The sequence below is a fragment of the Zea mays genome, chromosome 9 (assembly GCF_902167145.1).
Source record: "Zea mays cultivar B73 chromosome 9, Zm-B73-REFERENCE-NAM-5.0, whole genome shotgun sequence".
NCBI classification, from domain to species: domain Eukaryota; kingdom Viridiplantae; phylum Streptophyta; class Magnoliopsida; order Poales; family Poaceae; genus Zea; species Zea mays.
In genome coordinates, this window is record NC_050104.1 from 22,065,850 (window position 1) to 22,089,403 (window position 23,554).

The following is a 23,554-nucleotide window of genomic DNA, read 5'->3' on the forward strand; positions in this document are numbered from 1 at the left end:
CACCAAATGGGATGACCATGAAATGGTCAAGGTTATTCTAAGATCTCTTGTTTTTCGTAATCCTACTCAAGTGCAACTAATCCGTGGAGATCCTAGATATAAACAGATGTCTCCCGAGGAAGTCATGGCAAGTTTGTGAGCTTTAAACTTATGATCAAAGACTACAAACACATTGTCAACTTGGAGTAAGGCGCCACCTCCACACCCGAGGTGCAACCCATTGCATTCAAAGCAACAGAAGAGAAGAAGGAAGAGTCTACACCAAGTAGACTCCCTATCGACGCCTCCAAGACCAACAACAAGGAGATGGCTCTTATCATTAAGAGATTTTGGCAAATCCTCAAACAAAGGAAAGGGAAGGACTACAAACCCCATTCCAAGAGGGTGTGCTATATGTGTGTTAAGTCCGGTCACTTTATTCCTATACATTCTAGAGATACCCCCAAATACACTACTTCTGACGATAATGGTAGCTCTAGTGATGATAATGATGATTTAACTTCTCTTTTTGCTAACCTTACTAAGGACTAAAAGAAAAAGATAAATGAATCGATAGAAACCATTAACGAGAAGGATGATCTCTTGGAATGCCAAGAGGACTTCCTCGTTAAGGAAAATAAAAAATTTCTTAAGTTAAAAAATGCTTATGCTCTAGATAGAAAATTGTGAAAATTTATCTAAAGAGCTTGATATTTGCAATGATTCAATTTCTTGTCTTAGAACTGAGAATGATAGTTTAAATGCTAAAATCGAAGAATTGAATGCTTGCAATGTTTCTACATCTACTGTTGAGCATGTCAACATTTGCACTAGATGTAGAGATGTTAATATTGATGCTATGGATGATCATCTTGCTATGGTTAAAGAACAAAATGATCACATAGCTAAATTAAATGCAAAAAATGTCGAGCATGAGTTAGAAAATGAAAATTTTAAATTTGCTCGTAGCATGCTTTATAATGGGATACGATCTGGCATTAAGGATGGCATTGGCTTCCAACAAGAGAGCAGAGTAACATCAAACTTAATGCCCCCAAGAACAGACTATCTAATTTTGTTAAGGGTAAGACTCTCATGGTTCAGGATAGAGAGGGTTACATTTTATATCCTGAGAACTATCGTGAGCACAAAATTAGGAAAATTCATGGTAGGAAACCTCATACTGTTTCTCATCATGCTTATATGTATAGTAATGAGGCTTCTAGCTCTAGGCATTCAACTCATATCAAAATGACTAAAAAGAAAACTGTCAATGCATCAAATGAACATAGCATTTCATTTAAGACCTTTGATGCATCTTTTGTGCTCACTAACAAAATCAGGCAAAGTAGTTGCCAAATATGTTGGGGGCAAACACAAGAGTCCCAAGATTTATGTTTGGGTACCCAAGGTGCTTGTTTCTAATGTCAAAGGACCCAATACCATTTGGGTACCTAAAAACAAGGCCTAAATTTGTTTTGTAGGTTTATGCATCCGGTGGGACAAGTTGGATAATTGATAGCGAGTGCACAAACCATATGACAGGGGAGAAAAGGATGTTCTCCTCATATGAGAAAATGAAGATCCCCAAAGAGCGATTACATTTGGGGATGTAAAATTAAGGTTTGGTCAAAGGTTTGGGTAAAATTGTTATATCCCCTAACCATTCCATTTATAATGTTTTTCTTGTAGATTCTTTAGATTACAACTTGCTTTCAGTTTCTCAATTATGTAAAATGGGCTACAACTGTCTCTTTATTGATGTTGGTGTTACTGTCTTTAGAAGAAGTGATGATTCAATAGCTTTTAAGAGAGTGTTAGATGGTCAACTATATTTAGTTGATTTTAATGATAACAATGCTGAGCTAGTCACTTGCTTAATTGCTAAGACTAACATGGGCTGGCTCTGGCATCACCGACTTGCCCATGTTGGGATGAAGAATCTTCACAAGCTTCTAAAGGGAGAACACATTTTAGGACTAACAAATGTTCATTTTGACAAAGACAAGATTTGTAGCACATGTCAAGTAGGGAAGCAAGTTGGAGTTCATCATCCACACAAGAACATCATGACGACCGACATGCCACTTGAGCTACTCCACATGGATCTATTTGGCCCGATCGCTTATATTAACATCGACAGGAGTAAGTACTGTCTTGTTATTGTGGATGATTATTCTCGCTTCACTTGAGTATTCTTTTTGCAGGAAAAATCTCAAACCCAAGAGATCTTAAAGAGATTCTTAAGACGAGCTCAAAATGAGTTCGGATTGAGAATCAAAAAGATTAGAAGCGACATTGGAACGGAGTTCAAGAACTCTCAAATTGAAGGATTTCTTGAGGAGGGCATCAAGCATGAGTTCTCTTCTCCTTACACACCTCAACAAAATGGTGTAGTAGAGAGGAAGAATAGAACTATTTTGGATATGACAAGGACCATGCTTGATGAATACAATACATCAGATCAGTTTTGGGTAGAGACGATTAACACCGCTTGCTACTCCATCATCTGACTCTACCTTCATCGAATCCTCAAGAAAACATCATACGAACTCCTAACCGGTAAAAAACCCAATGTTTCTTATTTTAGAGTTTTTTGGAGCAAATGCTTTATTCTTATTAAAAGAAGTAGAAATTCTAAATTTGCTCCTAAAGCATTAGAATGCTTTTTACTTGATTATGACTCAACACAAGGGCATATAGAGTCTTCAACAAGTCCACTGGATCAGTTGAAGTTTCTTGTGACATTATGTTTGATGAGACTAATGGCTCCCAAGTGGAGCAAGTTGATCTTGATGAACTAGATGATGAAGAGGCTCCGTGCGTCGCGCTAAGGAACATGTACATTGGGGATGTGTGTCCAAATGAATCTGAAGAGTCTCCACTAGCACAAGATCAACCATCATCTTCCATACAAGCATCTCCATCAACTCAAGATGAGGAAAAAGCTCAAGAAGAAGAGGATCAAGATCAAGACGATGAGCTACCTCAAGAGGACATTGATCAAGGGGGAGATGAAGATGAGCAAGACAAGGAAGATGATCAAGAGATTCGGGATCAAAGAACACCGCACCCAAGATTCCACCAAGCAATTCAAAGAGATCACCCCGTCAACTCCATACTTGGTGACATCCACAAGGGGGTAACCACTAGATCTCGAGTTGCTCACTTTTGTGAACATTACTCTTTTGTGTCTTCTATTGAGCCATACATGATAGAGGATGCACTACGAGATCCAGATTGGGTGGTGGCAATGCAAGAGGAGCTCAACAACTTCACGAGGAATGAGGTATGACATTTAGTTCCACGTCCGAACCAAAATGTTGTAGGTACCAAGTGGGTATTCCGCAACAAGCAAGATGAGCATGGTGTGGTGACTAGGAACAAAGCCCGACTTGTTGCCAAGGGATATTCACAAGTCAAAGGTTTGGATTTTGATGAAACCTATGCACCCGTAGATAGGCTCGGGTCAATTCGTATATTACCTGCCTATGCTACTTACCATGGCTTTAAGCTATATCAAATGGATGTAAAGAGTGCCTTCCTCAATGGCTCTATCAAGGAAGAGGTATATGTTGAGAAACCTCCTGTCTTTGAAGATAGTGAGTAACCTTCATATGTGTATAAGCTCTCAAAGGCGCTTTATGGGCTCAAGCAAGCTCCAAGAGCATGATATGAATGCCTGCGAGACTTTCTTATCACTAATGGCTTTAAAGTTGGTAAAGCTGACCCTACTCTCTTCACTAAAACTATTGCTAAAGACTTGTTTATATGCCAAATTTATGTTGATGATATTATATTTGGGTCTACTAACAAGTCATCTTGTGAAGAGTTTAGTAGGATTATGATACAGAAATTCATGATGTCTGATGGGGGAGTTAAAGTATTTCCTTGGGTTTCAAATCAAGCAAATCCAAGAAGGTACCTTCATCTGCCAAACTAAGTACATTCAAGATATACTCAAGAAGTTTGGAATGAAGAATGCCAAACCCATCAAGACTCCCATGGGAACCAATGGGCATCTCGACCTCGACACGGGAGGTAAATCCGTAGATCAAAAGGTATACTGGTCGATGATAGGATCATTACTCTATTTATGTGCTTCACGACCGGATATAATGCTTTCAATATGCATGTGTGCAAGGTTCCAAGCAAATCCTAAGGAAGTTCACCTTAGGGCCGTGAAAAGAATCATGAGATATTTAATTTACACTCATAAGTTTGGGTTATGGTACCCCGAGGGATCTACCTTTGATCTAATTGGGTATTCCGATGCTGATTATGCCAGCTGTAAAATTGATAGGAAGAGCACATCAGAGACTTGTCAGTTTCTAGGAAGATCCCTGGTGTCTTGGGCTTCAAAGAAACAAAACTCAGTAGCTCTATCCACCGCCGAAGCCGAGTATATTGCTGCAGGACATTGTTGTGCACAATTAATCTGGATGAGACAAACCCTTAGGGACTATGGCTACAAGTTGAGCAAAGTCCCTCTCCTATGTGATAATGAGAGTGCAATCCGCATGGCGGATAATCCCGTTGAACACAGCCGCACTAAGCACATAGACATCCGGTATCACTTTTTAAGATATCACCAACAAAAGGGGATATCGAAATTGCTTATGTTAACACCCACAACCAATTAGCCGATATCTTTACCAACCCCTAGATGAAAAGACTTTTAGCAAGCTTAGGAATGAGCTAAATGTTCTAGATTCTCGGAACTTTGATTGAAATATTGCACATACCTAATTTATATACCTTTGATCATGTTCTTTTCACTCGGTACAAACGCATACTTCTTATTCTTCTTGTGTCAAGGCTAATACTAATGTGCTTTCAAGTGTATTTCTATTATTAGTCTTAGATTGAAAGGGAAATGGAGGATTTGGCAAAGGCAAGGCTTTCACTCAACTCTGTCGGTATCATTTATCCTTTGCCCTCCTCATAAACTTTCATTCATATTCAATGAAGGAGAATTATTAGGTCTCTCAAGATTCTTCGTTTTTGGTGATTAATGCCAAAGAGGGAGAATTAATATGCCCAAAGTAAAAGGACCGCACCAGCACCTATTTTCAAATTTTCAAAAACTATTTCACAAAGGGGAAGAAAATAGAAATTACTTCAATTGCAAAAACCCCTTGACAGCTAAGGGGAGAACTTCTTCAGGGGAGCATTTATTTAGCCAAAGGAAAATCATTTGAAACAGGGGGAAAAATTTTCAAAATATTGAAAATGCTTTTTAAAATCATATTCTTATACCATTGACTATTTGCAAAAGGATTTGAAAAGACTTTTCCAAAAGATTTGCAAAAACAACCTAAGTGGTGCAAATGTGGTCCAAAATGTTAAACTACAAGAAAGCAATCATATATTCTTAGAAATACTTTTAGTAGGTTTAAATTCAAAATAACTTATGCACATATGTCAAAATTGCAAACTAGTTACATTCTTACACTTTATATTTGCTTTAGTTTGTGTTAGCATCAATCGCCAAAAAGGGGGAGATTGAAAGGGAAATGGGCTTAATCATTTCTTATAATCGATTTTGGTGTTTGACGTCCATCACAAACCACGTGGACTAACTAGTCTGCCTAGCTGTCATTTATCTCAGGTGCATAAAGTTCAACATAAACCAATAAAGAAATTGAGTTAGAAACTCTACAAAGTTTGGAGCAAAGACAAGCATTGGTGCTGCCAGTGGCGCACCGGTCACTGTCCGGTGTCTAGGCCGAGCACCCCACAAAGTGACCACTCTCGGGTTTTTCCTAGGGTCGCTCCGCTATAATTCACCAGACTATCCGGTGTGCACCAGATGACCAGACATGTCCGGTGAGCCAACGGAGCAACGGTCAACTGCGCCCAACGATCGACTGTGGTGAACAGTGTACAGTGCGCTGCGCAGAAGTCAGAAGTCAGAGTTGCGAAGTCATAACGCACCGGACTGTCCGGTGCCACAAGAGAACAAATAACTTCAATGGTCAACCGCTCCAAACCCCAACGGTCTGCTGATGTGGCACGCACCGGACAATGAACAGTGTCATATCCGTTGCACCACCGGACTGTCCGGTGTGCCCGTCGACAGCAAAGTCAGCCAACGACTAGGAAGTGGTTGGAGTCTATAAATACCCCCCAACCACCTCCATTCAAGTCATCCAAGTTTTCTCAACTCCACATTCAATACAAGAGCAAAAGCATACACTCCAAGACACAATCAAAAGATCAAATCCTCTCCAAGCCTCAAAATCAACTCAATTGCTTAGTGACTTGAGAGAGGGTGTTTTTGTGTTCTCTTTGTTGCTCTTGTTGATTGAATTGCTTTCTCCTTCCCATTCTAATTTATCTAAGTGCTTTGTAAAGCTAGCAAAAGACACCTAAGTGTGTGGTGATCCTTGCGGGGTCTTAGTGAGCCAAGTGATTAAGGAGAAACCTCGATCGGTCTGTGTGATCGATTGAGAGAGGGAAAGGGTTGGAATAGACCGGCCTTTGTGGCCTCCTCAACGGGGAATATGTTCTTTGGAACTGAATCTCGGTAAATAAATCACCGTGTTCATTTGTGTTGATCTCTACTTGATTTGTTTCCCCTTCTTTTCTCTTTTTAAAAGTTCCCTTGCTCATATTGATTTGAGTTTGCTTCTAAGGTTATCCGCATTGATTGAGCAACTCTTGGCAAGGAGAACTATCTTCCGCACTCCGATTTATTTCTAACACTAATCCCAGGCATAGTACGTGTTCAAAGTTTATAATTTTCAGGTTTCGCCTATTCACTCCCCTCTAGGCGATTTTCAGATGACTCATGAATCCTATAAAATATGTGTTAGATTTTGGAGATCTATGCAGGCACTACCATATGATGCTTGTCCCTTATGTTCTTGGCTCTTGCATGCATTAGGTCGTTTCTTAAACTACATTGGCGCAATGGACTCTATAGTGTTTGAGGTTGCTAAATTGGATTGAGCAGCAATGATTTGTCACGCTAACAGTAAAGGAAATATTATTTGTTGGTTTTAAACGTTAGTAATTGCTACGAACTACCATAATTTGTATGGAGCACATCTAATTTTTATTGATGTCTGACTTTAGCAATCACTTCATATTTTGATCTATCTTTGTTATAAGTGTGAGTTCGTGTGACTTATTTTAGAAACTTGAGCTCACAAACTTCCTCTTATTTGGTCGCTGTATGGTGGAATTATGTCATTCTATAATCTCTGTTCGTTCAGTCAGTCGTTGTGGACTTTATTCTAATCGCTCACTTAATTAATCATGTTGTATCAAGACATATTGGATAGAGTAAACAACAATATTAGTTAGCTAAATAAAAAAAATATCGAACAGTAGAGATAATTATTAAAAAATCTTGAGATTTTTTTTGGATAATTTACGTTGAAATGCACAGGCGACTAGTACAGGCCACCAATCTGGCTCTTCCGTCAAAGCCCTACCAGAACCCTACCTCCCGCCGCCGGCCGCCCCCTCCCGCGGCTAGGAATGACCGGCGCCGCCGCGCTCCGGCAATCTTCTCGCCGGATTTTCCGGCACCTCGCCGCTGCCCCCGCGTTCTCTCGCAGTGGGCTCCAACATCCCGAGCGCCTCCTATCGTCGCAGTCGTCGCCGGAGCACGGCGCGCGCGGCGCGGTGTCCGGGTCGGAGCTGGCGCTGTACCCGCCGGAGCGGGTTCGGAACTTCTCGATCATCGCGCACGTAGACCACGGCAAGTCGACGCTGGCTGACCGGCTGCTGGAGCTCACCGGCACCATCCAGAAGGGCCATGGGCAGCCCCAGTACCTCGACAAACTGCAAGTGCGGTGCTAATTCTTCCCGCTCACTCTCCTTGTTCGATAACTTAGAGAAACAAGCAAATGTTGGCCCTTACCGATCAACTATCAGATGGTGAGAGGTGATCAGTCAGTTAGGCCATCATTTCCGTATTATGTTTTCATGATCAGATTCCGGAACTGCATTGATGTCTGCATTAGTTTTATAAATAGTTGTTACATTTTGGCATTTTGAGCTTTTACCATTGCACTGCCAGTTTCAAGGTCTATTTGTGGGCACAATGTTACGCTAATTCCATATCAGTTGATGACTATACTGCTACTAGTTTCATGACTGAAACTTCTACAATTTGTATCCACATTCTATGAGTTTGTATCTTGTAGTTACTGTATTTATCTTACCTACAATATAAACTCTTACTACTTCCAGTCAAAGAAATTATTGTTTAGAACAAGATTGGTCAAATATTTAAAACCGCAAACATCAATTACTATTACATTATTTAGTGTGGAAGTGTGCAAGTTAAATGCCAGATATCTTCTACATTTGACAAGATTTGGTCAACTTGTTTCCGAAATAGTTGGCAAAATCTCTTCTATTGCAGGATTTTAGGAGTATATTCTATAAGAATTTAGGGGTCAAAGATACACATTGAAGAGTGAAGACCATGAAAAGTCAAATGTGTCAAGTATTTATGACCCGAGGGAGTATAACAGTTGTTATGAGAAGCCACTAGCTGCCAGATCATCTGAGGGTTACCAGGTCCCAAAAATGAATAGATCTATTTTTTTTTTCATTCCAAAGGATGCAAATAGAGTTGCTGTATTCATTTTCTTTCAGAATTTGAGATAGTACAACTTCTTGGGGTGTAATATTATGTGATTCAACTACATTTAATTAAGAGTGTTTATTTTCACAACCTCAACTCCTTTTCCTTATACCCTGATTTGGGAATTACTTTCAGAAAACTGCTTTGATATTGGATCAGTCTTTGATGTTTAGTTTGATATTGTGTGTCTTCTGTTGTAACATTTATCTATGTGGGGACCAGGTTGAGAGAGAAAGGGGGATTACTGTCAAAGCACAAACAGCAACCATGTTCTACAGGCACATTACTGCATCTCAGGACTCAGATATGCCAAGATATTTGCTTAATCTGATTGATACACCAGGCCATGTGGATTTCAGCTATGAGGTATCCAGGTCCCTTGCGGCTTGCCAGGGTGCTCTTTTAGTAGTTGACGCAGCACAAGGAGTACAAGCTCAAACAATAGCGAACTTTTACCTTGCATTTGAATCAAATTTGAGCATCATTCCTGTGATTAACAAGATTGATCAACCGACTGCTGATCCAGATAATGTAAAGGATCAATTGAAGAGGTTATTTGATATTGATCCAAGTGAAGCTCTGCTTACTTCTGCCAAGACTGGTAGAGGCCTTGAACAGGTATTGCCTGCTGTTATTGAACGCATACCTTCCCCGCCCGGGAAATGTGATGCACCTGTACGGATGTTGCTTTTGGATTCCTACTATGATGAATACAGAGGAGTGATTTGCCATGTTGCTGTTGTTGATGGTGCTCTGCGTAAAGGTGATAAGATTGCTTCGGCTGCAACTAGCCGTGCATATGAAGTTCTTGACGTTGGCATTATGCACCCTGAGCTTACACCTACTGGAGTTCTCTACACTGGACAAGTTGGATATGTTATTAGTGGAATGCGTTCAACTAAAGAAGCACGCATCGGTGATACCCTTCACCAGGCAAAGAGTACTGTTGAGCCACTTCCTGGTATGGCATCCCATTCTCGGAACATTTTTATGGTCTTGTCTGTATTTTTTTCCTTCTTTTATTTTGTATGATTTAGACTGAAAAGAACACACATGATCTATTGCAGTCCCATACTCCTATAGCATTATTTCGTATCCCCTTTCTTTAGTTTTTGGTTGCATGCGGCATCATACAGAATAGTCTTTCAGGTTTCAAGCCTGTAAAACACATGGTCTTCTCTGGTCTCTATCCTGCCGATGGTTCCGACTTTGAAGCTCTTAGCCATGCGATTGAGAAACTAACATGTAATGATGCCAGTGTCTCTGTTACAAAGGAGACAAGTAATGCACTTGGCATGGGATTCAGGTACCACTGTACCCGATTTCCTACATGTGAACTAGTTCGTTTCTGTTGTTTTCATTACACTGAGTATGGGACTTGCAGCAATCTGTTTTTTTATGTCTGCTTTACAGATGTGGCTTCCTAGGATTGCTACACATGGATGTGTTCCATCAACGGCTTGAGCAAGTATAGTTTTTTCGCATAAATTTGATATGTTGGTTTTTTGTTGCATAATTTCAACACAATACATCAATTGATGTTCAAAAATTAATTAAAGAGCTTCATTCCTAATTATTATGCTAGTATTTCAAGGGAATTTGTAACTTTGAGGTGCTGCCTTTAGAAGGATTAAATCTTTTTAGCAGAAAAAAGTAGAGAATATCTTTCTTCATAAGGTTAATGGTCCTATATATTTTACTATTTTAAAGTATATTGGTTACCTGTGTCATCCTTGAAACTCTTCCATTCATTTGAACATATAGGGCCCATAGGGGGGGGGGGGTGACTGGAATACGAAATACGATGGCAAAAAAGAGGAAGTTATAATATGTGATATAGTGTAAATAATTTGTGTGACCTTTAAATTGCCTTGAGGTTCTGATTGTCACTGCGTTTATTTAGGAATATGGAGCTCAAGTCATATCGACCATACCAACCGTACCTTATATTTTTGAATACGGTGATGGAAGGTCTGCACTCACTATTGTATTTGCTACCTCGGTTTTCTGGTAGGATACTAAAACTTTTTAGGTTATTTTTATCAGCAAGGTGCAAGTTGAGAACCCTGCTGCTTTGGCTTCGAATCCTGGAAAGCGTGTAGCAGCCTGTTGGGAGCCCACAGTTATTGCAACAATCATTATTCCTAGTGAGTAAGACCCTCTTCCTTTCTCACCTGTTCTCTACAATTTTTTTTCAATATTTGAGCATTACAAATAGAAGTTTGTTATCATGCTCAATCACTTTTTCAGGTATGTTGGGCCTGTCATTATGCTTTGTTCAGAAAGAAGGGGCGAACAGCTAGAATATACATTTATCGATGCGTAAACCTTTCTTGCTTTTAATTCTCAGTTTTGTTAAGTGCTCATCTATTCTTTGCTTTTTATTCATATGGCTTATTTTGATGCAGCCAAAGGGCTCTGTTGAAGTACCGATTACCATTGAAGGAGATAATTGTGGACTTCTACAATGAGTTGAAGGGCATTACGTCTGGCTATGCTACTTTTGACTACGAAGATTCAGAGTAAGCCCTGTTGTGAATGCAATAACAAGGCATGGTCTGGCTAAACTTTTTTTTTATTTCTGGAATTTACAAATGAGAAAAATATCATGTTTGTTATTTCACTTCCTCGTATGCTTTCGCCATTATTGTTATTATTTATTTCCAATCCTTTATATTCTGAAGGTGTTAAGGCTGTCCGCACTCATACAACTCTAAATTTCCACCCTAAAAGGAATATTCTATCCTTGTCAGCAAAATTCTTTACCCTTATACTACGATCATCTGCAGTCATATACTCATATTTACTCTATATCTCAACTCTATACCAACAATCATATATTTTATCATTTCTTTCCAACTATAATCCATAAAATAGGTGACCAAGCAGTGAATAGAGTTGTTGCCGTACACACGCTACATGTATTGCTCCAACATTCCTACGGTATGATGGAGTCGGTCATAGAGTATGTGTCTGCAGCAGATTTCTGGTGTAAGGTAACGCTATCTCGGCTAGGGTAGCGTATCCAGTCGGTCAGTGCGGACAGCCGGACAGCCTTAGTACACCTTTCTGAATGGAGTTTCTTTTTCAAATCTAGCCGATGACTAGTGATTACATACACGAGAGCACTTGTCTTGTGTATCAGTGTATACAATATAAGGTTTTGGAAACATTTTTTTGATCAGATCTGGGATTGTTTGACTTATTAAGTCATGCATCCATCATCAATTTTGTGAAAATTACTCTTTAAGTGGTTTACAAAAATCTGTTCCAGAGTATAATAGATGATACGAGGAGAGAAATATACCAGAAATGTATGTGGTTTATCATTTATTTATTCCCCTTTTCTCTTTGACAGATACCAACAAGCTGATCTAGTTAAGATGGATATCCTTCTCAATGGTCAACCTGTTGATGCTATGGCAACTATAGTGCATAACCAGAAGGCTCAGCGGGTTGGAAAGGATTTAGTGGAGAAGCTCAAGAAATTTATAGAAAGGTATTCATCAACCTCCTCTTCTTGAACATGTGTACTGTGCTTGAGATATGAGCATCTGTTTGAGTACATTATTTTTGGGTCAATATTAATTACACTACAAAAGTGAATTGGCTGCAAAGGGAAATGGACTTGTAAATGAGAATAAAACATTAGAGCAGTTTTTTGGTGACTTTTTGCAAGGCTTAGAGCAGAATTTTGCTATGGGCTCACGTTGAATTGCGACATGATTTACATTTGTGCCGCCTAACATAATTTTTCACTGTTTTCATGCAGGCAAATGTTTGAGATCACCATACAAGCAGCAATTGGTTCAAAAGTTATTGCAAGGGAAACGTACGATCTTCGACGCTGCTATTAGTTTTCTGAAGTATATTCTACCAATTTTGGCATTGCTGTTTGGTTGAAGATTATTCTTTGTATCAAACTGCTTTGAAGTTATTATGTATGTTTAACTGAATTTACGACAGCACTGCTATCCATTCGTTCAGACCATTTAAGACAGTAGTCTTGAGCAATTTTCTGTAATAAACTAACTAAATTTCTAGCAACTAAGGTCCTGTTTGGATCAACTAGGACTAAACCTAGTTGTTAGTTGGTTAATACTTAGCTGGCTAAAAGTTAGTCCTGTGCTGTTTGCCAAAGGGGCAAAGGGCCTCTAGCGTAATGGTTAAGGCTTCAGAGTAGCACCTCCAGGTCTCGGTTCGATCCCCCTCGGGGGCGAATTTCAGGCTTGGTTAAAAAAATCCCTTCGCTGTGTCCCGCCTGCTTCCGGGTTGTGCCCTGCGCCTGTGCGCCACCCTCCAGCTAGGACGTTGTAGAGTGGGCGGTGACAACCCGCTAGTGATTGGGGGCTAGGGTTCGGGGATTTTCTTGACCGGGACCATGTTTCGGTCTCTTTTTAATATAATACCGGGAGAGCGGTCTTTCCCTCTCCGGCCGAGTTTTTTAGTCCTATGCTGTTTGGATCCTAGGACTAATGGATGGTACTATTACTACCCAAAGACCTTTATGCCCCAATTAGCTTGGTTTTACCAACTAGTGGACTAACAACTACTTGTGGCCTTCACTAAAGTTTAGTTCCACTCATTGGCTCACCTGTTTGGATCCTTATGCACTAAATTTGTGAAAAGGCCCTGTTTGGATGGATTATGACTAAGAACAGTCCTATTAGCTCCTATCTATGGACTGATGGACTAACAACTAGTCCATGACTAGTGGACTGACAATTAGTCTTTCTGTTTGGATCCTTAGAGACAAAAAAAATAGTTAACTAGTTGTTAGTCTGTGGATCCAAACTGGGCCTGATTACAACAGGTGGAAAGTGTTTCAAAAACTTTCCAATTAAACCTGTCTGTTGGCCTAAAAGACGCACATGTTCAGTTAATATAAAAAATTACTACCAATGAGCCTGGGGAAATCTCACGTTTGAGAAAAATAAAGCCTTGGAAAATCATCTACAGTCTTGCTCTGTCTGGTTGCAGCATGTCTGAAAGGTTTAAGTTTCAACCTGTAGGAAGCTGTCCTAGTTTTAGGCTTTTAGCGGCATTGTTCTTTGGCACAGTATGAATAACTAAGCACATTGTTCAATAAACCTCTATCAGGTTAACTAACGTATGTGAAAAGCCATATAGATAGGAGGTACAAGAGTTGCATAACACTCTAGTCACATAGTTTTTGCTTATATGCTCTCTTCTTCCATTTTCAGCCTGTCCGCAATGAGGAAGAATGTCCTGGCCAAGTGCTATGGCGGTGATATTACTCGGAAGAAGAAGTTGCTAGAGAAGCAAAAGGAAGGCAAGAAGCGCATGAAACGTGTGGGATCTGTCGACATTCCTCAGGAAGCCTTCCATGAGCTACTGAAGGTCTCCAATTCAAAATAGATGGTGATCCACTGCAAATTTAGTTTCTGTAGCTGTCCAAATTTTATAAGTAGCTGTGTGGTGATGAGTAGCAGCAACCTTTTCTAGTCATCTTCTGACAGGTGAGTAACATATCCATTCTGCAAATCATTATGTTAAACCTTTAGTAGTTTCTAGAGTCTCGAGTCTCATGAGTTAATCTCCTGTCACAGATCTTGACAGAATGATCGATTCCATTGAGTACATAATGGCCTCTCCTGCGCCTTGTCAGACGAGCCAACTTGTGCTGGAAGTTGCTCCTCCTGTAGTCCTGTCATCCATCCTGTGGTGATTGATATACACACAAGTCTTCTCAGCTGGCCGCAGACGGATTTCAGTAGAGCCACCATCTTTGTATTTGTTGATTGATTGATGGAAAACCATCCTTTGAGCACTTGCTGAACCCAGTTTTCTCTGCTGACCTGACTTGTCACGTTACACTCTATTTTTTGTGTTAGATAACGGTTTTGAGCAAAAATAATAGGTCATATACACATTAATTGGTCACTGAAACAATGTGGTACATGTAATAAGAGGAGCTGCATTGAATAAAGACATAGTAGTATCACGTTTTTGGAGTTTGCGGGCTATCTCCTTTTCATCCTGAAATGAACCCCTCTTCTAAGCCGAGAGTATCGTTTGGCTTCGAACACAGAAGTTGATAAATAAACACAAAAAATAAAAAAAAAGAATGCACCAGCCGGGAATCGAACCCGGGTCTGTACCGTGGCAGGGTACTATTCTACCACTAGACCACTGGTGCTTTCGTGTTTTTGTTTTACGTGAATCATTTTAGTAATCCCGGGTTCTGGACTCGTGCGGTTTGGTCGGTCCCCGTCCCTCCCCCGAACGAACCAGTGTCCAGTCCGGTGGCCTTGCCCGCTGGCTCGCTTCGCAGGACCGCAGCCCCCACCTCCCTCCCCCATGGTGGTGGCGCTCGCCTGTGAGCCATGGTGGCGGTGGCGGCCACCGCCCCCGCGAAGGAGGAGACGTACGTGGCGACTTCCACCCCTAGGAGGCCCCGAGGTTGTGCTTCATCGATGACGAGGTGCACGCTGTAGCCGTTGTCGTCGCCAAAACATCATCCCGACGCGGAGGTCGTCACCGCCTACATGCTCTAGGCGGAGCCCGCGTCCCAATACGGAGGTCATCACCGCCTACTGCCGCCACCGACATCTCCACCGCTCGTTCCATATCCTCCTCGTCATCCACGCTGTCGCCGCCTCATCCTCCTTTGCTACTTGCCTGGTCAGATCCGGGCAAAGCACACAGGCCGCGAATGGGGGCACCCATGACGGCCAAATCCCGGTATAGATGGCCATTTGGCACTAACACTATGGGTCAGCCCAGACACGGCACGAAAAAGCACGGTCTAGTCACGACTCGGTCCGGTTAGTATAGTGCTAGTGCCTGGCATGACACGGCTATAGTGCCGTGCCTGGGCCACTATCTCAACCCGTAGTGCTGGCACGGGCACGACACAGTTACATTTTTTATTTTAAAAATAATAATTTACATATATTAAGTATAAGAATTCAACATATAATGCAATAAAACTGTAGCTGCACTGGTTAGATGCACTAGGTTGTGAGTTCAAGCCCCCCATAACTACATATTTTTTGCTAAATTCTACAATTACTTAGATGGACCATAGTGCCACCGGGCCGGCCCGGCACGACTAACAGGTTCACGGGCCATGCCTGGGCCGCGGCAGCGGCACGCCGGCCCATCTAGGCACGGCATGCTTCGTAGCCGGGCCTGACGGGCCGTGCCGGGTCGGGCCGTGCCGGCCCGTTTGGCCATCTATAAATCCCAGTCGTTGATGCATTGAAACAGGACACGAGCGTCTCGCGTTGCTTGTATGTGCCTTCCTGGATTTGTTCTCGTCTAGGTTGTAAGTGCTCTCCGCACTCTAATCCATCCGTCTAGGCAGATCTTATCCCTTCTATTTGCACATAATTATTCCCTTCTTGATTCATGTTTTGCTTCGCTCGCTCTTTTGCCACTCTATTTGATTGTGTTGTTATAGCCTATAGATTAGTCTTACGTCACAGCGTGAAATGGGATTGGCCGAGAAGCAATCTGATATGATGGAAATAGCACTGTACTCATGGTTAATCTACTTAAAACAATTGGTTGACATTGTATCCTTGTCTCATCGTCCGTCTTTTTTTTTGCATTTTAATCCTTTTAGAGTTTTATTTTCACAAATATACCATTTTCAGTTTTATTTCAAAAAATGGATCCTCACCTCGGCGCCATCACTATTGGCGCCGAGCTACAACATGTTGGCGCCAATTAGTTTGGCGTGTACATATAAGAGCCGACGTCTACGTGGATCTGATGTGGCAGTATCTCGTCACCGTCGATCTCGTCGCCGTGGTCGGCGCCATGGATCTCGGCGCCGACCTCCATGTATATAAATATACCACTCCGGCTGTCGTTTTTTTGATTTTTAGATAATAGCAGTCATTTTATCAATGATTCTTCTTCATACTTAGTTTATTTGGTTTATAAATTTGTGTTCTGTTGTTGGTGACCTAAATTATAACTTGGATAGTTGATGATCTTATACCCGTTAAAATTTACAACTTAGCATTTGATTTACATCAGGTTAGCCACGGAGACATCTCCTGCAAAGTGGTTGGAGTGTTTTTGTGAGCGCCAAGCGTCTTGTCGCGGGGGATGCATGTCATATTTCTCAGGTGTCATATTATGTTATGATCAGCAGTTAATGTCAGGCACCAAACCACTATCCCATCTTCAGTCATATCAAGCCATAGTATGCATCTTAATGTTCTTGCAACAACATGGCATTGCAGTCCGTTACTTAATTGGTGCATGATTTCCTTGTATATTATAAAAGGATGTTTTTGGATCAATGGATAACGAATTGCACGTTTGAGCTGAGTTATTTACACTCATCCTTGCAGGACTAGTCCAGCTGAATTTGTGTTCTCGCGAGTAGGTACTATAAATTTGTGGTCGGCGCTGAGATCCACGGCGCCGAGGTCGGCGCCACATCAGATCCACGTAGGCGTCAGCTCTTAAATATACACGCCAAACTAATTGGCGCCGACACGTTGTACCTCGGCGCCAATAGTGATGGCGCCGAGGTAAGGGTCCATTTTTTGAAATGAAACTGAAAATGGCATATTTATGAAAATAAAACCCCAAAAGGGCTAAAATGTAAAAAAGACGGTCTCATCGTCTTATTCGTTCACTGTATCCTATGTCAATTCGTATGGCTTTAATCTGTACCGGCTTTTACTAATTCTATAGTGTTTTTGTCTCTATAGATTGCAGCTGCAACAGTCCAACAGCCGGCTTTAATCTGAAGCCTGGCTGTTTTTGATCTTCAGTTCCAGTTATACTGAAACGTCTAATGAAGTTTCAAAGTGGAGTTGCGCCTTCAGCTGATCATTTGTTGATTTGCATGTTAGGGAGGTGCATTTGAGAACATGTTTGCAAATTCACAACATGAAAATTGAAATCAAAATGAGTGTTGTCTAATTGCCTTCTTGCCTCCTAAAGTGTGGCAAATATATTGAGTCAACTGGATTGTTGGTCTGCTGCTACGGAAACATGCCTTTCAGCCTTATTAAAAAAAGAAAATCCTTTATTTGTCCGGGGTTAAAACGCTGGGTGGATTTAGTAGGGACATGAGTGTGTGGAATGGCTTATCGGGTGTGCTTAGTTTAGTTTAAATCATGGGTTTAAGGTGTAGAGATTACTTGCTAAGTTTACAATGGGACCTGAAGGAGCATGCCTAGTCTTTTTTCTCGTGTTATATGCTTACGAGAAGACCAGTTAAGGATGTGTGCGCTCATGACATCTCTTTGCATGCAAAAATATTTCATTTTTCTCTTGTTGTGAAAGCAATGAAATTTGAACTTTCCATCAACTTCATGAGCTAATTATCCCGTGGACCACCCAATGACAAGGTCATAGAAGAAGCTGTGCTTGAGGAAGCTTTGAAGGATTTTAGTTCCATACTATCTTGTTTCAACTTTCACCCCTTGGCGTAATATATGTCATGATTTGTATTTAAAATCATTCCAATCTGTTAATCCTTTTTAGAAGTTATAAAATTTCCTTTTTATTGTCTAGAATTGTTCTTTATAGCACATTACCTGCATTTGCAACTTGAGTTCGTTTGTATCTATGCACAAAACCATGGCTCAAAGAAAAGAATACCGCAGAAGGCATTAATTTAAACTTTTTATGAACACAGAATGCCCGTACCAACACATGATGAGGGTGCTGGTCATGGTAACACGATGGCCAATTATAATACTAGAAAAGGTAGCGCCCTATCGGGCGCTATACTTGCCGTCTATTTGAAACGAGGGGAACGGCACACAGTCTGTTACATACACACACGGCAAAAAAACACACACACGTGTCCCACCCGTTCATCCTTGTGATGGGACAAAAACACGCATGTTATAAGTTCCATAGTACAAAACAAAAAATACGGCATTGGTAGCATATAAGTGAGTCATGGAATAAAATGCATTTCTGGGTTGCCAAAAGGTTTAACAACAGGCAGTTGATATATACAAAAGAGTAGGTTTTTCTTCTGCCACTACACAGTACAAGTCACTGAGGATGAACATCAGGGGAGGAAAGGTAACATGCACGATTGTAAGTGAGATGGATTCACGTTGGCCACCAGCATATCAAAAGCGTGATAGACGTAGCATCCTGATCAAAGGTAACCTGAAATACATGTGAACAATATTACCAAAAGAATACACAGAGTAAAAAACTATACAAAATACTGATAAAACTCTATTAGCCAATAGGCGCATCCTTGTAAGTAGGAAACTAACAATGTACAATCCCCTGTGAAATATGGAATTGATCTTTGTTACTGTGATTAGGAAGAAGCCAACATCGAACCAAAAAATTAATAACTCATTGAACATGTACAATTGTGAAGGACTATTTTGAAACAACATTTTTTTGTAAAAAAAGAGAGCAAAATAGTAGTGGGCATCATAGGTCACAGTCAATAACTGTTTTGATATAAGATAAAAGACATGTACCTTGGTAGGTTTGTGTAGGCAAACCGTTAGCGATGTTGCGGACAAAAGTATGTACCACATCTTCCCCATCCAACTAACATATACAATAACTTGAGAAAAGTAAAAATAGATGATAACCCTGAATTACACATGGCTGCAACTGTGAAGGCAAAAGTTCCACGTTCCTACACCAGCACCTAATTATCTTTGTCATCACTGAAAAGAGAGCAGACACAATTGTAGTCAAACATCAACATGCACTACACGACGGTTCACTTACAGTGACCTACGGTTGGTTGCTAAAACGACCTTCAGCGACCTACGGTTGGTCGCTAAAAACTTTTAGCGACCCATAAGGATGGTCGCTGTAAGTGCCGTCGCTAAAGGTTTTAGCGACCGGCATCTTTTTAGCGATCGACCGTCCGTTGCTAATATTGTATATTTAGCGACCAACCGTGGGTTGCTATACTATAGATTTAGCAACCAACCGTAAGTCGTCATACTATACATTTAGCAACCAACAGAAAGTCGCCCTTTTTACAGTTGTTATTAATAATAATATACATTTAATTAAGCACCACAAATCACAGATTTTTATACACAAATCATAAAGAGAAAGAAAAAAAGGTGCCACTATAGAGATATAAACAGCAGGGTGTCAAAGAAGAGAAAGAAAAAGGTGAAAACTATGCAACATAGCCAATATATGAAATAAAAGTAAATTATAGGAAGTCCTGTGTAGTTAAAGATCAACTTCAACGAGCTGGGTCAATACACTAGGCAGCAAGTCATATAAACAGACCTAGTCAAGTTTTTTAAGGAAGAGATGACAGTTGTCATAACTCTTGTTAGTACTATACCTACCACAGATTATTAAATTCTGACAGAAAATTGACAACAGTTTTATTTGGAATACCCAGCTTCAAATGCATCGGATTAATCAATTTGAATGGTATACCAAAAAAACACAATTAAGCACATCATATGCAACAGAATTACCCCAGTCCCGTCTCTTGTTGCATAGTCATTTCCTAAAACTGTCAGAGTTGGCCTCCTACCAACCGCAATTTGCTGAACATAGGGCATAAGATTGTTGGGAATCTGTTAGAACATATACCGACACACTATCTAATGAGATATATGTATTTTTACCGACTACCAATCCAACACTATGGCTATATGAGCCTAGAAAAATATATCACTAGCAGTTTCTAATTATCATTAACACTTTAAACACTAGTCATGCAATCTCACGTTCAGCTACCAACTACCAATCCATTGTATAATCCGTCAAAAAAAATATGTACGTCAACGATATCATCAAACTAACATTTTAAACCAAAGCAGATCAGAAAGTAACCTTCAGGATAAGTTCTTTTGTAGTTCGGCTTGCTATTGTCACACTTCATTGAATAACAGGGAGTATTGTCTCCTTGTTAGCCTGATCCAAAGCCAAATCCATAATTCTAGATAAAGCAAGTAATTTATCAGCAACACAAGAAGTTTCAAATAAAATAAGACTACATCATTTTAGAAACTTGAAAGCATACTTGCTATACAGCAAATGTGGACTAATACTGAGCAACTTACAACAACTTTGGTGGCCACTACCGTGCTGTTTATGGGCAAACCGATAGGAGCAGCATACTGCTAGTAGAAGGTATTGGAACTATAATGGCAGAACTGCTACCACATCATAATGGATATAGACTATAGACTTTTGTCTTATGATTACAAGGCACTAGAACGATCTATTAGTGTGCATATGTGGATTAGAACCAATTAATGGAAGCAAACACTTGTAGTTTCTTCAAGCTGGGCATCAAGCACTGATGTAAACAAATGAAATGGAATAGGTTCATATTGCAGCAAACACTTGCAGCTCCACCTTCGTTTAAAAACATGTTTACCTTTGATGCATTTGGTCGAACACCAGGTGAGCGTGTCGTGCGGTGCTCGCGTGGCTTCACGTTGGGGTTCGGCGGCGTGCAGCGCGTCCTTCGCGCGAGTAGGGGTCACCGTTATGAACACGACGGCCGTCGTCCGAGACGCGAGCAGGGACCACCATCCTCGGTGTGACGACCATAGTCCGAGACTTATGACAGCCAGGGAGAGGGGCTGGGGCGAGCTAGGGCTGGGCACAGAAGGAGGGCGAGCTTGGCATGGAGAGGGGCTGCCATAAGAACAGCAAGGGAGGGGGCAGAGGGCGGCCATGGCAGAGGCGAGCTCCATGGAGGGAGGGGCGTCGGCCACCAAGAAGGGGAGGGCGCCATGGGAACCAGGGAGGAGATGGTGAGCAGGGGGGGCGAGCTGCAGCACCAGAGAGAGGGCGTGAGGGAGATGAGAGGGGCGGCGGTGGGAAGATGCCAGGGAGAGGGTGGAGACAGGGACGGCGTGGGAGGGAGAGTTAGGTAGATGGGCCCCTAGTGGGCCTTAGGGTTAGGGAGGGTTTTCTTTTTTTATTTATTTCGAAATGCATTTTTAAATTACTCAAAAATTCATAAAAATTTACCAAATAAATAATAAACATTTGAATAAATTGTTATAAATGCAAATAAATAATAAATATTTGAAACGACTTTTAACTCGAATCTAATATCATATAAGCACAAAGAACACAATTGCATACTATAGTCATGTCCATACATAAATAAATCATGAAATAAACATACAAGCAATATTAAAAAGAAATAAATCACCACACAATTTGGCGATCAATGTTTACTTGTTTTAATTAATTTTTAGTCACTAACATCTACAGGTACGTTCAGGCTATAAGATTTGGTAGTGATCATTGCTCTATAGCGACCCACCGCTAGTCCCCGACGACATCTATAGCGACCAACCATAAGTTGTTAAATTTCTAGACTTTTAGCGACCAACCGACCGTTGCTACAAAAGGATTTAGCGACTGACTGTCGATCTCTAACCTTTAGCAACCAACAGTTGGTACCTAATAAGAGTCGCTAAAGATCAACCGTCGTGTAGTGATGCATATATGTTTGATATATCAAATTATAAAAAAATGGAAAACCTCAAGCCCCAACATGTAAACTATAGACAAGACGAATTCAGTGCCATTAGCTACGGCTAGAAATAGTTTATGCACAGTCCAAAAGTGCCTTCTAAGCTTAATCTAAGGTAAATAACATGTCCAGTTGAGTACTGACATGTAACTTTACATTGGTGCTCTCTTTTCCAAATTTATTATTATTATATCTCACTTTAAGATGTCCATTTTTTGTTAGTTGACATCTCAAATTCATATAGGCATATGAATATCCGCCTTTCCTATACAGCCAGCATACTTGTATGGCCTATTGTTTTGTCAGATTCAAAATTTTCATATTTATTTGAATTAGCTCATCAAAATGCCCACATGGACCATCAGATGCATATTGAATTGTTAGAAGAGACGGTTGGCAAAGAATGAAGGCTAGCTCATTGCTAATTTGGGACACTTTTCATATGGAACAATTGTCTTGACTACTGAGTGTTTTGTCTGGTTTATTGACTGCGCATATTTGAAGACTACGTATCAGAGTAGTCTGTTAGTTCCAATAACATAGCTGCTCCACATAGAGATTATGTTTCAGTATTCAGTTCACTTAAACAAATGATTGCCCAGGTTTTTGCATTGCTAGGAAATATTTTGAATCCCAGTTATCAATGATGAAAAACCTTGCCGGTACTTGGATATAAAGAAGGAAAAGACAACAAGTGTCATGCGTTTCTTCATATATGTACGATCCTAAGGAAGAACTGCAACTGTCTGCAGTAGCTATCAGCACTATATTTTTAGAGGCTATTTAAGCCTAGCTAAAAGCTCATGAATTTCAAACAAAATGTAACAAAGCTCATGGAAACTCATGAGTTGCAATAATCAGAGCTCAAACAACCTGACCTGGATCCACCAACACCACCTCCACTGGATTGACTAATGCTTCCTTCCTCATCGTCAGCAACGAACAATTTTTTCGCTATTGATTTGCCAGGCGAAGAGCATGATCTACAAGTTTTAGTGGATTCAATCAAAGTTGTAGTAACACACAATATGCGCAAGAAGGAAGCACAACTTTTAATATCGAGACTCACCTCTTCCTAGTTGTTGAGGACTGAGTAGTCACATGCTCAGCATCTCCAGCGTCAACGGTTTCCTGCATCAAGGTAGAGAATAAACCACACATGCTGCAGCATACCATTTATGTAGGCAGTTGGAACACGTGCCAAATACTTTGTAGTGGCAACGCTACCCTGGGGCGTCAAAGGTGTCAGAGGTGAAGGCAAGGTGTCTATCTTGTGAGGAGTGTCTTCCATGCTGCTGCTTGCACCTTGTGAGAACATAAGCGAAGACTGGTGTGTCCCTGTGGTTGATGTTGAAATGTCAACATTTTGATTGCCTAGTTCCTTTACAGTAGCATTGACCTGGAAGCAGACGTTTCCAGAGTTAATTGTGTGCCCAGAGAAGCTAACGTTCCAAATGAACGTCCTTTCAAGCAGCTTTGTGATTGCATCTGGAATGAAGCCTGATGGAGTGTTCGCT

General features: G+C 40.8%; 1 protein-coding gene and 1 non-coding gene across 4 annotated transcripts; one reads left to right on the plus strand and one right to left on the minus strand.

Annotated features, from left to right (window-relative positions):
* The first annotated feature begins 7,361 nt into the window (after positions 1-7,361).
* On the plus strand, positions 7,362-14,562 carry LOC103638092 (translation factor GUF1 homolog, mitochondrial). Of its 3 annotated transcripts, none has more exons than XM_008661079.3 (12): positions 7,362-7,779; positions 8,807-9,545; positions 9,734-9,890; positions 9,998-10,052; positions 10,488-10,555; positions 10,631-10,735; positions 10,835-10,906; positions 10,993-11,106; positions 11,943-12,083; positions 12,357-12,416; positions 13,789-14,064; positions 14,155-14,562. In XM_008661079.3, exons 1-11 carry the CDS (start codon positions 7,468-7,470, stop codon positions 13,961-13,963), a joined length of 1,998 nt encoding a protein of 665 aa, XP_008659301.1. In that variant the 5' UTR covers positions 7,362-7,467; the 3' UTR covers positions 13,964-14,064; positions 14,155-14,562. The 3 variants fall into 3 exon arrangements, with proteins under 3 accessions (XP_008659301.1, XP_020401847.1, XP_008659302.1); XM_008661080.4 differs by having other exon boundaries at positions 7,403-8,517; XM_020546258.2 differs by lacking the exons at positions 12,357-12,416; positions 13,789-14,064; positions 14,155-14,562 and having other exon boundaries at positions 10,993-11,135; positions 11,943-12,064.
* Positions 14,563-14,673: 111 nt separating this feature from the next.
* On the minus strand, positions 14,674-14,744 carry TRNAG-GCC (transfer RNA glycine (anticodon GCC)). The gene has a single exon. It is a non-coding gene; the product is annotated as a tRNA-Gly (tRNA).
* Positions 14,745-23,554: the final 8,810 nt, after the last annotated feature.

Bases quoted from the DNA above. Each gene is read 5' to 3' on its own strand.
- LOC103638092 (XM_008661079.3), top strand. From the start codon at position 7,468: ATGACCGGCGCCGCCGCGCTCCGGCAATCTTCTCGCCGGATTTTCCGG. The intron at 10,907-10,992 runs GTAAACCTTTCT...ATTTTGATGCAG, and splicing joins GAATATACATTTATCGATGC to CCAAAGGGCTCTGTTGAAGT. The intron at 11,107-11,942 runs GTAAGCCCTGTT...TCTCTTTGACAG, and splicing joins TTTGACTACGAAGATTCAGA to ATACCAACAAGCTGATCTAG.